Source organism: Drosophila novamexicana, unplaced genomic scaffold, assembly GCF_003285875.2.
Source record: "Drosophila novamexicana strain 15010-1031.04,08,12 unplaced genomic scaffold, DnovRS2.1 tig00000458-arrow-arrow-pilon, whole genome shotgun sequence".
Classification (NCBI taxonomy): Eukaryota; Metazoa; Arthropoda; class Insecta; order Diptera; family Drosophilidae; genus Drosophila; species Drosophila novamexicana.
This window is the reverse complement of record NW_020824805.1, coordinates 1,297,283-1,310,568: the sequence shown is the minus strand read 5'-3', so window position 1 is coordinate 1,310,568 and position 13,286 is coordinate 1,297,283. Positions and strand designations below refer to the sequence as shown.

At 34.7% G+C, this 13,286-nt stretch overlaps 1 protein-coding gene and 1 pseudogene across 1 annotated transcript; both read left to right on the top strand.

Annotated features, from left to right (window-relative positions):
• The first annotated feature begins 96 nt into the window (after positions 1–96).
• On the top strand, positions 97–2,803 carry LOC115760434 (annotated as a pseudogene).
• On the top strand, positions 2,593–13,143 carry LOC115760466 (choline/ethanolaminephosphotransferase 1-like). Its single transcript, XM_030701793.1, has 6 exons — positions 2,593–2,675; positions 2,737–2,960; positions 3,021–3,179; positions 3,867–3,998; positions 7,116–7,274; positions 12,041–13,143. The coding sequence occupies exons 3-6, from the start codon at positions 3,081–3,083 to the stop codon at positions 12,362–12,364; spliced, it is 714 nt and encodes a 237-aa protein (XP_030557653.1). The 5' UTR covers positions 2,593–2,675; positions 2,737–2,960; positions 3,021–3,080; the 3' UTR covers positions 12,365–13,143.
• Positions 13,144–13,286: the final 143 nt, after the last annotated feature.

Sequence of the window (13,286 nt, the reverse complement as noted above, 5' to 3'; positions counted from 1 at the left end):
CAAATTGGTCGGTGACATCCTGCCGTGAGATTCGGTTCGTGATTCAGCCTTTCACATGCTTCATATTGATGTTGGCTAACTTTCTACCCACCTCGTGAGTATTGTTCGGTTCAGAGGTAATGTTCGATTCACATTAAAAATGAATTGGAAATCCAAATCGGGTAAAAACCTGTTTACAGCCTGAACAACAGAACAACACGTCAAATTAGAACCTCAACACAAAAGTAGTGACTTTTTAAAAGTTCGCATATTTTATTTACTTATTACCTATGATTATGATTATGATTGTTACACATATGTGAAATTATAAACGATGTATCTCAAAGATTACCATAGGATTTGCAGAAATATGCCACCAACGCCATGTCGCGCACCTCTAACGTGACACGGCCGCGATACTGGGTCAGTAAGTAGGCATCCTGGAAGCGCTGGGTTATGTACATTTCTGTCGCGGTGTGTATAGCCTCCAGGGCACCCATAGTTATCATAAAGGGCGTTAAAGTATATTTCATCATAATTTCGCGCACCAAACGCGCGAAAGGTAAACGCGGTATCATAAAGCCTGGATGCTTTTGTAACCGTTCAATTTCGCGGTTCAATTTTTGTATACGACGCTCCGGTTTATTTTGTTTGCGCCTCGAGCCAGGTCTTGATGTTAGTGGCGGCTGATGTTTCTTACTCATACTCGCTGCGGGTGTTTTTAGCGGCAGCTTTCGGGGTGTTTGTCGTACTGCCGGTGGCTGATTCTCTGAATCACTGTCGCCTTCGGATGTGTCTAGATCACGACGATGGTCTTTTGGAACGTTTTTGCGTAGCGTAGAGCACCGACGTGGAGATGTGTTCATTTCAGCCAAACGGCTTGTAGTAATCTCCAATTCGTAGTCGGTTTCGTTTTCACGATCTGGTGTTCGAAATGCAGTTTCCTCATATGAATCCTCAACATTATCTAAATGCGATTCCGATTTCTTCTTTTTCTGAGTTGAACTCTTTACAGTGCGTGGTCGCATTATGAATTCAAATTACAAATTGCCTACACTTAAGAACTTATAGCCTTTGGTTCGCTGTAATATACACCAAAATCGAATTCCCGCCTTTTTGAGCATAGTTCAGCAAAACTCTAACATATGAAAACATTCATTTTACAACACTAATTACTATGAAATTAAAAATTGGTATATAGACACTTATTAATAAACATCTATATACAAATTTAATAGTATATTAATATTTAATTATATAGCATGTACATAAATGCACAAAACTGGCGCAACTATTTGTAATTTTACATTTGAATTAAAGTCTGTATTCCAGAAGAGCAGTATTTTAGTATTTTGATGAAACGGTCTCATTGAAATATCTGGTTAATTTGTATGCGTGCCTCCACTGTTTACTTTTTGATACGTTCACCTAAAAGCAGATATGTCCGAAGATAATTCTCATAGCAGGGAATATGTCTTGGAAGCAGACTCCGAGCTACGTTTTGAAAGATGCCAAGGTTCTTGTTACGGTATGCTGTAATAGTTTTGTACTCGGCGTGGGTAACATTTCTAAATCGTATTTCAGCTCGTCACAGGTTTTGCAGAGCTTTTTGGCACCGAACTGGTGAAAAAAAAGAAATATGAGTTCGGTGTTGGCGCCAAAGTGGCTTACCTACCAAGGCTGCGTGCTGCACGTGTCAGGCAAAATGGATGTGTGCTATATCTCAAAAGAGACACCAATGGTACAATATATAAACTGCCATGCAGCATTGGAGCAGTTTCGCATCGAAGCCGAAGAACGGGACAAGCGCGGCCCTGTTGTATTGATCGTAGGGCCTATGGACGTTGGAAAGAGCACACTGTGCCGCATTCTGTTAAACTATGCAGTACGCGTAGGCAGGCGACCACTTTACGCAGATCTTGATGTGGGCCAAGGTGCCATCTCCATTTCCGGCAATGTTGCCACTATCCTTATTGAACGACCAGCCAGCGTTGAGGAAGGATTTACAAAGACAGCGCCACTAGTTTATCATTTTGGTCACAAGTCCCCTGGTGCTAATAACGTGCTTTACAATGCTGTCGTCTCGAAAATGGCTGAAGTAACACTGCAGAGTCTGGATGCCAATAAACGAAGTATGTTTAACCGCATTTACTCTAGAAATTTGAAATATATGACTATATTTTTGTGTAGCCAAAAGCTCTGGGATCATTGTCAACACATGTGGATGGGTGAAGGGCTCTGGCTATGCACATTTGTTGCATGCAGCACGAGCTTATCGCGCTCGCGCCGTATTCGTATTGGATCAGGAGCGTTTGTATAATGATTTACTGCGCGATGTGCCTTCAAACGTCCATGTTGTCCTCTTGCCAAAAAGTGGCGGCGTAGTGGAACGCAGTAAAGAATTGCGCCACGAATCCCGCGAGCAGCGTGTCAAGGAATATTTTTATGGTAATACACGTACACCTTTCTATCCCTTTTCGTTCGAGGTCAAATTTCAGGACCTACGGCTGTACAAAATTGGCGCACCACCATTACCCGATTCATGTATGCCAATTGGTATGAAAGCGGAAGACAACAAAAAGAAAGTTGTACCGGTTACACCCACTCCGTCGCTGCTACATCACATTCTTACGCTCACTTTTGCAGTCTACGGACGATGATGTTATTGGCACTAATGTTGCAGGCTTCTGTTGTGTGTAAGTTTAATCAAGTGATTTTCGCACGAATACATTTAATGATGCCATTTTTATTCTGAAGCACCGAGGCCACGGCCGTTGCCTCCAAATGCATTGCTTTTGTGGTCAGAGATACAGTTTATGGATAATCATGCCTAATATTCACCTTGACAAGATTAGTAGTATTATGTTTGTAAATAAAACAATGAAAATTATGGCTGTGATTCCATATCAACTATATTTGTGGCGCTTTCGGCGTGCATATCCTGTCAACTGGGTCACTATCCAAACTGGCTATTCTTTCAGGTAAGTCGCTTAACTTGAATTACTTAATGGATTTTTTAATTCGATATGTGTTATTTTCAGTGCTTTTGTGCCATTGCGTTGTTTTATTGCGCACACTGGCAGACGTATGTGTCTGGAACGATGCGCTTCGGCCGCATCGATGTAACTGAGGCTCAATTCTCCATCATTGCTATACATTTGGTTTCGGCCGTGCTGGGGCCCGAGATTTGGCTGACGAAGGTAAGCCATCTGGGTGGATTGCCATGTTGCTCATATTTCCATCTTTATATAAATAGTCCCCTTATAATATTGATTTCGTTTTAAATTGAGATTTTCAGAAGTTATATTTTAAATTTTAATTGCCTATTTTAGACTATAGAAACGCCTTTTATATTATTGCAAGTGTAATTTTTCAATTATTATAATTATTTCGTCATTTACTTATGTTCTAATAAGATAAATGCAAATAGCATCAATAGCTTGACTTAAGTTCACAATGCATTAAGTTTACTAAATGCTTATTATATAAGTACCTAATATGTTTGAGATGTTAAGATAGAATGTTTATTTGTTGTTTTGCGTTGTAAGCTCTTTGGTTCGATTTATTAAGTTTAGTATCATTGGGTTGCAAACAAAAAAAGACAAATTCATTTCACAAACTTTAACGAAATTAAATGAGACTGCAATACATACATTAATATTAACTTTGTATTAGCTAGAGTTTAAAGAAAAGCTCTTGTTCCCATAAATAGCTTAAAGGTAATAATTCCAAACCACATTGTAATTGTCTCAATACCTTTTACTTTTATGTTGCATTCAAATGTGTGCCACTGCGCCACAAAACAAAACAATACAAAATGCCTAATCTACTAAAAACCAACAAATATTTAACACATACACACAATCGTATCCAATATACAAACACAGATTGGCATTGGCAATATTGAGCTTTGGTATGGTCCTGCTATAACGACCATTGTGTGTGGTGTAATCTCCTTAACCTATGTATTTTCCGTCGTTGTGGCCGGTGGTGTTGGCAAAAATGGCTCCACAGTTGCTGTAAGTCTGAAAAATACACACAAATATGTACAAAAATGTGCATAAAAACCAAATCAGATAAATGACTGCTAACAAATATTTTGGGGTTTTCCTTTTACTATATGTACAAATATTATGAGCTACTGATTTTCACCATTTTATAATTTGTTTGTTTTGTACTAAAAGTTAAAAGAGAGCCGCTTGACTTGGCAAGTTTTCGAGCTCTGAAGATAGGCAGATGTTTCAATTAAATTGTGTTTCCTTAAGCTAAATTTTATAAAATAAATCGGTGATTTTGCTTACATATGTATGTATATAGTAATGCTATAAAATTTGTATGCCACTTATTTGGCAAACGATATCAGGAAGCTCCAATTATTTTGAAATAATTCACGTGTAAAACCCCTAAAATATTGTATGCTGTCTGATGTTTATTTCAACCACAAACAGAAACAGGAAGACACATACAACAAAAATTATTTTGGCTCTCAATTCGCAAAATCTAAATTGAACATTAATATTGCAATGCGGCTATTTCGTGGGAACGTGGTGTGGGTCCTTGTTTTCCTTTTTACCCCAATTGCTTGCCTTAACTTTCTACATTTATACTTATTATACACATATACATATTTATAAATTGTACCTTTGTTAATGTTTCCTAGTTTTAAAGCCGCTGTCTTGCTTCTTTGCCTCGTGCTTTAACTCATAACAAAACTTTAATATTGCTGACTCCTACTTGGCATGCTCTAATAATACTGTTGAATGCCTAAATTCAATAGAATGCGATATGCATAATTGATCTTTCTTTGTCACTTGTATGACCAACAATTGTATTGTATATTTGTAGAAGTCCTGAATCATAAGTTTAAAACTATATGTATGTATCTATATACTGTTGGCTAAGGGATTTAGCTTTAATTAATTTAATGTATCTCAAAGAGTACGTAGCATTAAGTTAGATTGGCACTTTATATTGTGATGCTTGCGGTATCATTTTTTTGAAAACTATAGCTGAAAAACTGTCGGGGTTCGAATATAATTTTAATAATTGTGTTTTTTACTGAATTATAAAGCCTCGAGTTATGAACTCGGCAATCAACCCTCCATTGTTTTAAGCTTACACTAATACTTCTTATGCCGCAAAAGTTCTAAGATTTAGGTTAACGATTTTTTTAATTTTCATGCAAATTGTTCTGTTTTGTTTACTGTTATTGTTTTTGTTTTGTTCTGTGATCTCTTCTCATATACAATAGATGCCAATCGTGGGAGTTTCATGGAATTATACAATATTAGTATTTATCACTTTCGGTTATACGTTGAATATAATCAATTTTCTAAAAATGTTTATTGAAGGCGGCAGTGGCAAAAACGGCTCATCAGTTGCTGTAAGCATTGCTATCCATATACGAAACGCGACAAACGTTTTAAATCAAAATTGAATTTTCTAATCGTACTAAAAGCATCTGTTGGATTAACCCATTAGTTTATTTCCCACACATTGACATACGGACACGGCTCTAACATTTAATCCATTTGCAAATGTTTATATGGTTTACTAATTTTATTGTTGTATTGCATAAAGTAAGACAAATTTATTGGGATTATTGCTGTAAGAAATTTAATTATATTACTCTGGCAGCATGAACTTTTGAGTAATTTAACTTGCTTTATTCTTCCGATGGAATATGTGTTTATTGTTAATAGAAAGTATTTAAAAATAAATCTTGTAATTATTCATATTAGCCACATTGAAATAATATTGAAATATTTTCTAGTTATGCTTTCTTACAATTATTCTAAGGTTTATTGGTAGCTTTAATTTTAATCAGCAATAATAGACTGCTTTTAAAACGTATATTATTTGTGGCTATTTACTAGATAAAAATTTGGTATTAATATTTTTTTCATTAATATTTATTTTATTACTCTCCATCGAAATCTATATCAAATTAAATGTTTTAATATTCCTATTAATGCATTTTTTTCTTCTTTTAAACATTTAAAATAGTTGACAACAATTAAAAAATTTTGAATTTTATCAGATGCCTTATCTTGAGTGTGAAACACGCTGCTTGCCGTTTTATATGGCCAGTGGAGTTGACTTCAGTTTATCCATTTTAAACGAGGGCTGTGGGAAGAATGGATCATCTGTTGCAGTAAGATTTTGTATTTTTGTATGGCACAACCACACGAAGGCATTCTAATTAGCTTGGTCGCTAGACAAGTAGCTAAAATATCGATTGTGTTTGTCATTATTTCTCGATTTATATAAATGGTCATGTAATTTATGCTCTTGTACAGGGTATAATAATGAAGTCGCAAAATGTGTTATGCATTGTTGGTGGTGGTATTGTCAGAAACTTATTAAGTCCCGGTTAGGAATTGTCTGTTCATCAATTACTTTGGATGGTTATCTGTGTTCACGCAATTTTATATAATTGGTGTAGGTTGGTTAAACGACAAAAACTATTGTAACCACCCATTTACATGAAAATTCCAAAAGAAATATATCATGCATTTTTGCAAGTTTTTGTTAGTTACTACGTTAATTTGAAAATCATTTTTTTGTATATTACAAAGCGCTCATACTCGAACTCAGTTATTTGCCACAGATTAATTACAATATTTGCGCATACGACTACAAGGGTATATAAACTTCGGCACTCCGAAGCTAAATGTTGCATACTTTTAAGTTTCTTGTTGTATTGTTTTTATACCTAATGATGCACGTTTAATATGCATATGTTATTTTAACTGTTTGCCATTTGGGGTTTCAGACTTGCTTTCTTTATTTTTATATAAATACTGTTACTTTATTGTTGGCTTGGCTTCTACAGCAAAAGACCCGCTCACATTTACTAACAAACATTCACACCCACAAATTAGCGCTAGACCATGTTATTTAAAAAAATGACCATTAAATAACGTAAATCCCAACAAACAAAAAGCCCAAAATAAATGTTGCTTTTGGTCAACCTGTGAATTTGCAAAATGTGCCCCCTGGAACGCTAGCCCATGCACACATATATAAGGCAGCAGCTCGTACAAAGCGGTCACAATTTGCAATCTCACAATCGTTAAGAATTCACCAAATTTGTATAAAACAATATATTTTTTATATTTATCATCTATACAAAGGGAACCAGTGTTCTATCGCCTAGTATACCGCTGACACTTGTAGTGCTGCCCGCGCTGATGATAGCGCAAAAGTCGCCGGAAAATATTTTTACGGAGCACGCTTCAGTTTTTATTCTGGCTTTTGGCATGGTGGCTGCCAAAATTACCAACAAGCTGGTGGTAAATTTATCTTAATCTAAAAACAATCATTTTTTATATTTTATTTTATGTTATGAAATGTGTAATCTATAGATGAAGACATCTTCAACCCCATAGTATATATATATTTATAAGTAGCCAAATATGGTAGCCATTTATGTCTATCTGTAACTACTAAAACAGGTAAGGGGTTCTAGTCGGGAGCTCCCGACTAGGGGATACCCTGAAGGACGGACGGACGGACGGACAGACAGACGGACATGGGTAGATCGACTCGGCTATTGATGCTGATCAAGAATATATATGTGTACTTTATGGGGTCGGAGATGCTTCCTTCTGTCTGTTACATACATTTTGATTTTGCACAAATACAATATACCATAATACCCATTTTTAATGGGTTTAGGGTATAAAAAAACATTCAAACAATAAACTAAATTAAATGTACAAATTAGAAAAACAAAGTGCAAAGAAATAAAAGTGCAAAATAAAAGAACTAAAAAGTTCAAAGCTACAAACTCAAAACTATTAAAAAAAAAAAAATTCATCCAACACAAAAAAAAAAAAAAAGTGTATTACACTAAGATGCCCATGGAATTATCAGAACAACACCTCAACCAGGCCCTCTCACAACTGAGACAGGTGCCAAGTTTTGAAGGATCAACGGAAAATCTCAACGTTTTCACTAAAAGGATCGATTACATCCTACACCTTTATTTAACCCGAGATGTTAGACAACACAGCATTTTATACGGAGCCATCGAATTGCAAGTCACTGGAGATGCTCAGAGAATTTCACAAAGGACAGTTTACTTTTTAATTTACGACCGATCGTTCCTGTGGCAGCTATATGATATAGTGGTTCGGTAATAATAGGATTTTGCATATATACGAGGAGTACAGTAAAACTAATAATTATAGAGTTTGGTCAAGATATCTTGAAAATAAAAAATGTTTTGTCATACAACTACTTAATTTTCGACCGATCGTTCCTATGGCAGCTATATGAAATAGTGGTCCGATCCAACTGGTTTTGACATATGTGCTGCGTGCAACAGAAAGAGCGAGTGCTGCAAAGTTTCATTAAGATAGCTTTAAAACTGAGAGACTAGTTCGCATAGAAACAGACAGACGGACAGACGGACATGGCTATATCGACTCGGCTGTTGATGCTGATCAAGAATATATATACTTTATGGGATCGGAGATGTCTCCTTCTATGCGTTACACATTTCACGACAAAATTATAATACCCTCTGCAAGGGTATAAAAAGGAACCGAGAACGAAACAAAAGTTACGAATTACTTTCATAAAACCAACATACAAATTGCATACAAAGACATGACTAACGCGCATGCCAAAGAATTAATAAAAGAATACTTATGCACAAAGAAAAGTGTGTTATACTTCCACAATGAAGCAGATTTTCCAATTTTTCAAGAAGCCTACTTAGAAATAATAAGTCCGAATAATTCAACTAAGGCAATGAAAACTAGTAAAAAATTAATAGATATTCAAACATTCGCAGAATTCAAAGAATTAATATTAAAATAAAACACAAAGAATTATTACATCCAGGAATTGAAAAAACTATCAATTAGTTCAAAAAAACCCGCTATTTCCTAGATTATCAAAATTTAATTCCAAATCTAATAATCGAATGTGAGACTTGGAACATCGCAAAAACAGAACACAGGGATACAAAATTAACTTTCGAAATAACTCCGGAAATCGCTAATGTCCGAGGAAAATATGCAATGGATTTTTACATAGTAGGAGATTAACAATTTTTGTCTTGCATTGCTATCTATTCAAAATTTGCATCATTAATAGAAATAACAACTAAGGGTTTCTAGTCGGGAGCTCCCGACTAGGGGATACGCTGAACCCTCTTCTTCCAACATCAAATGCATATACATATTCTATTTTAGAAGCTATATGTCAAGTTTGGTGACTCTAGGTCGAATTATTTACCAAAGTTGCCCAAAAACAGGATATCGATACCGATTTTTATCGATTGCTTGGAAACGGAGCAAGTTATCGATTATCGGAAACAAACTCGATCTGCGCGGGAACTAGGAGCATCTACATCTAAAATTTCAAGTCTATAGCTCTTATAGGTTCTGAGATCCTTGCGTTCATACATACGGACGGATCGACTCGGCTATTGATGCTGATCAAGAATATATATACTTTATGGGGTCGGAGATGCTTCCTTCTGCCTGTTACATACATTTGGATTTTGCACAAATACAATATACCTTTGTACCCATTTTTAATGGGTTCAGGGTATAAAAAGAAAAAGAATTACAGGTCAACAACAGACAGCGATCAAAACATACAAGCACCAGCTTAAACTAATTATTATAATATTACTATCAATAACTGTAAACCACATAAATGCACAAAGCACTGAAATTAATCCTATTAAAGCCCATAACGGCTATCTCATATTTAAAACAAGAACCATAGACATGCCGACAGATTACGAACTCCACTGTTTAACGGTTAACATAACAAAAACCGAAGAAACTTTTAACAACTTAATTGAACAAAGTAAAGAATTTAAAAACCTAATACAAATCGAATACCTAGTAGAAAAACTAAACAGAGAAATAATCGGCTTAAAAATAGCCAAACGCAGCAAAAGAGGTTTACTTAACATAGTGGGAACAGTATATAAATAGTCATTTGGAACATTAGACCAAGAGGACAAGACAGAAATTGAACAAAAATAAGCAGCTTAGCAGAAAACGGCGTTCAGGTTAACGAATTAAATCACATAATAGAAGCTAAAAAGAAAGGGATTGAAATCATGAACGAACTAGATCAAGAGAAACAAAAAGGAAAGAAATAAGATATCTTTATATTTAACTTACAACACTTTACAGAATATATAGAAGACATTGAGATGGGAATGCAGCTGACAAGATTAGGTATTTTTAACCCGAAATGACGAAAACATGACTATTTGTTGCATGTTAATTCTGAGAAATTGTTGAATACAAAAACTTCCACTTGGTTTAAATCAGATACAAACGAAATACTGATAATATCCCATATTCCTCGAGAAATAATAAAAAGCCCGTTATTCAAAATAATTCCATACCCGGATAATAATAATAACATTTTGACAAAAATATCTCATGAAAAATGTTTTAACCAAAGACAAAAAAGTTTATAGCAAAGAAACAAAAAAATTAATTAATAATAAATGTGTGATAGGAATTTTAAACCAAATAACATTAGAATGTAGTTATACTAAAACTTTGCAAAATTTTAAAATCAACCATGTAGAACCAAATAATTTTAACTTGGAATTTACCAACAACTATATTAAACCATAATTGTATAAATAACAAAATAACAATAGAAGGAAACAATATAATAAAAATCTTTAATGGTTTACTGCAAATTAATGAATTTCAATTTCAAACAATATGTAAGATTATACTCAAAGCATTTACGTAAGCAATGATGCTATAAAATTAGAACCACTTTCGTTTGTACAAACGAAACAAATTATAAATGAACACACAAAAATTAACAATGTATTCCAGATAATATAAGATATAAGTTTAAAAGCAAACCTTAGAAATTAATTATGAAATATAAGAAACCAAAAGCAGAAGAAACACCTACAATAAGAGAAGATACACTACTTGTAAAAGAAGAAAATGTTACACTATATCTAAACTTAAACACCTGAGGACAGGCACTTTTCCAATGGTTGGGGGAGTGACATATCCATAGTCGCACCCACCCTTTAATATAACTTAGCACATAAGCACAAGTATAAACATTTACAATCTTGTAAACAAAGAGCCTGGTGATAACATCGACATTGGTCAAGATCAAACTGTCCCCCTTTGGTAGACATAAACAATTTACCCTAAATATCTCGCCACTGTCAATGTTCCCACCAGAGCATTATCCCACGCATAATTGCCGACGCGGCTCAAACTTCACTCAATTTTGAGTCAAGCTCTCTCAAAGCGAAGTTTGCTAAGCGACGGCAAGGGTTAGATAAATTAGTTCAGATTCGGGAAGCAAATCGGATTGTACTCAACAAAAGTAGTGAAAATAATAAATTGAAATACATTTTTTTACAATAACTGAACGTGTAAAACTTAATTATATACTATATAAATATAAATGCTATTTCGTTTAATTAACTTTTTATACCCTGAACCCATTAAAAATGGGTATAAGGGTATATTGTATTTGTGCAAAATCCAAATGTATGTAACAGGCAGAAGGAAGCATCTCCGACCCCATAAAGTATATATATTCTTGATCAGCATCAATAGCCGTGTCGATCTAGCCATGTCCGTCTGTCTGTCCGTCCGTCTGTCTGTCCGTCCGTCTGTCCGTATGTATGAACGCAAGGATCTCAGAACCTATAAGAGCTAGAGACTTGAAATTTTCTAGATGTAGATGCTCCTAGTTCCCGCGCAGATCGAGTTTGTTTCCGATAATCGATAACTTACTCCGTTTCCAAGCAATCGATAAGAATCTATATCGATATCCTGTTTTTTGGGCAATTTTGGTAAATAATAAAAGCTAGAGTCTCCAAACTTGACATATAGCTTCTAAAATAGAATATATATATACATTTGATGTTGGAAGAAGAGGGTTCAGGGTATCCCCTAGTCGGGAGCTCCCGACTAGAACCTCTTACTTGTTTTCAATATCTAATTAGCACATTAGCATCAAAATATAAGGTTTGCTTTTAACCAAATCCATTTAATTTAAATCCTATTAATGTGTTCCTCTTGCGATATAGATAGCGCACATGACCAAAGCGGAGATGGAGTATCTGGACTGGTCGCTGCTGGGTCCTGCTTTATTGTTCCTGAATCAGTACTTTAACTGTATTGTACCAGAGATTTGGCTGCTTTGGTTTACGCTAGCCTGGGGCACACAGGATCTTCTGCGCTACTGTGCGCAGGTTTGTCTAGAAATTTGCCAGCATCTGCGCATCGATCTATTCAGAATACCGTATGGCCCTAAGGTGTTAAACACCTCTTCGGTGGGCAGCCAGAGCAACGTTGGAGCTGATAAAAATGGTGGCACATCACATAGAAAGTCAAAAAGCAAAGCGCACTAAATCAATGTTCGCTCCTGTTTCATTAAAATTCACATATTTTTCAAATATTTACGGTATTAGCGCAAGCTAAACAAATTTTAAACTCAACCCAACTAAATTTACCGTCGAAATGTTAAAGCATAACAAATTATAGCATAATTAATTTATAAATGTTGTAACAAAAAAAAAGCTGCAGGCAGACCTATATCAATTATATGCATATATTACAAGTATAAATATATTTTATATAATTCTGTAAATTGTAATATATACAGTTTTTATGCTGTGCTAGATGTTTCATAGTGCAAAAACAAATAAAAATATAAATCAAATGCCAAAAATCACATTTTTGGCGTACTCAAAGCTCAATTTAAGGCTAACTCCAAGTCAATGAAAATTCATTGTAAGGATTTCCTTTATTTAATGATTTGAATTTTATTGAGCGTGCGCCTGATTCTGAATAATATATTTATGTTATTTGCGTACTATAAAATGTTATGTAGAAATATTAGCGCTTAATTTCTTACTCACTGAGTAATTAGGTATAATTACATTGTATGTATGTATGTATGTATGCAAGGATGTCAACTCTGAAGTATGTAACATATGTAAAGAATGTAAATTGCCTATATACATTCTAAAAGGTAACTCATTTCAAAAAGCAAAATTGTTTATTATTTAGCGATTGGTTTTGACCTAAAGTGTACACCTAAATTTGCACCGATTTAAAATAATAGAGTTGACTATTATCTTATGTTTGAACAGATAAACAATGCGTAAAATGCCAAAATAAAACGACTAAAAATGAGTTTATGTATATTCGAATGGAATTAGTGAAATACTATTTGAACTGTTTATTAAAACTGGATTTTTTGATTTATTAAATCTGAGAACCGGAGCTGCAAATTGGTCGGTGACATCCTGCCGTGAGATTCGGTTCGTG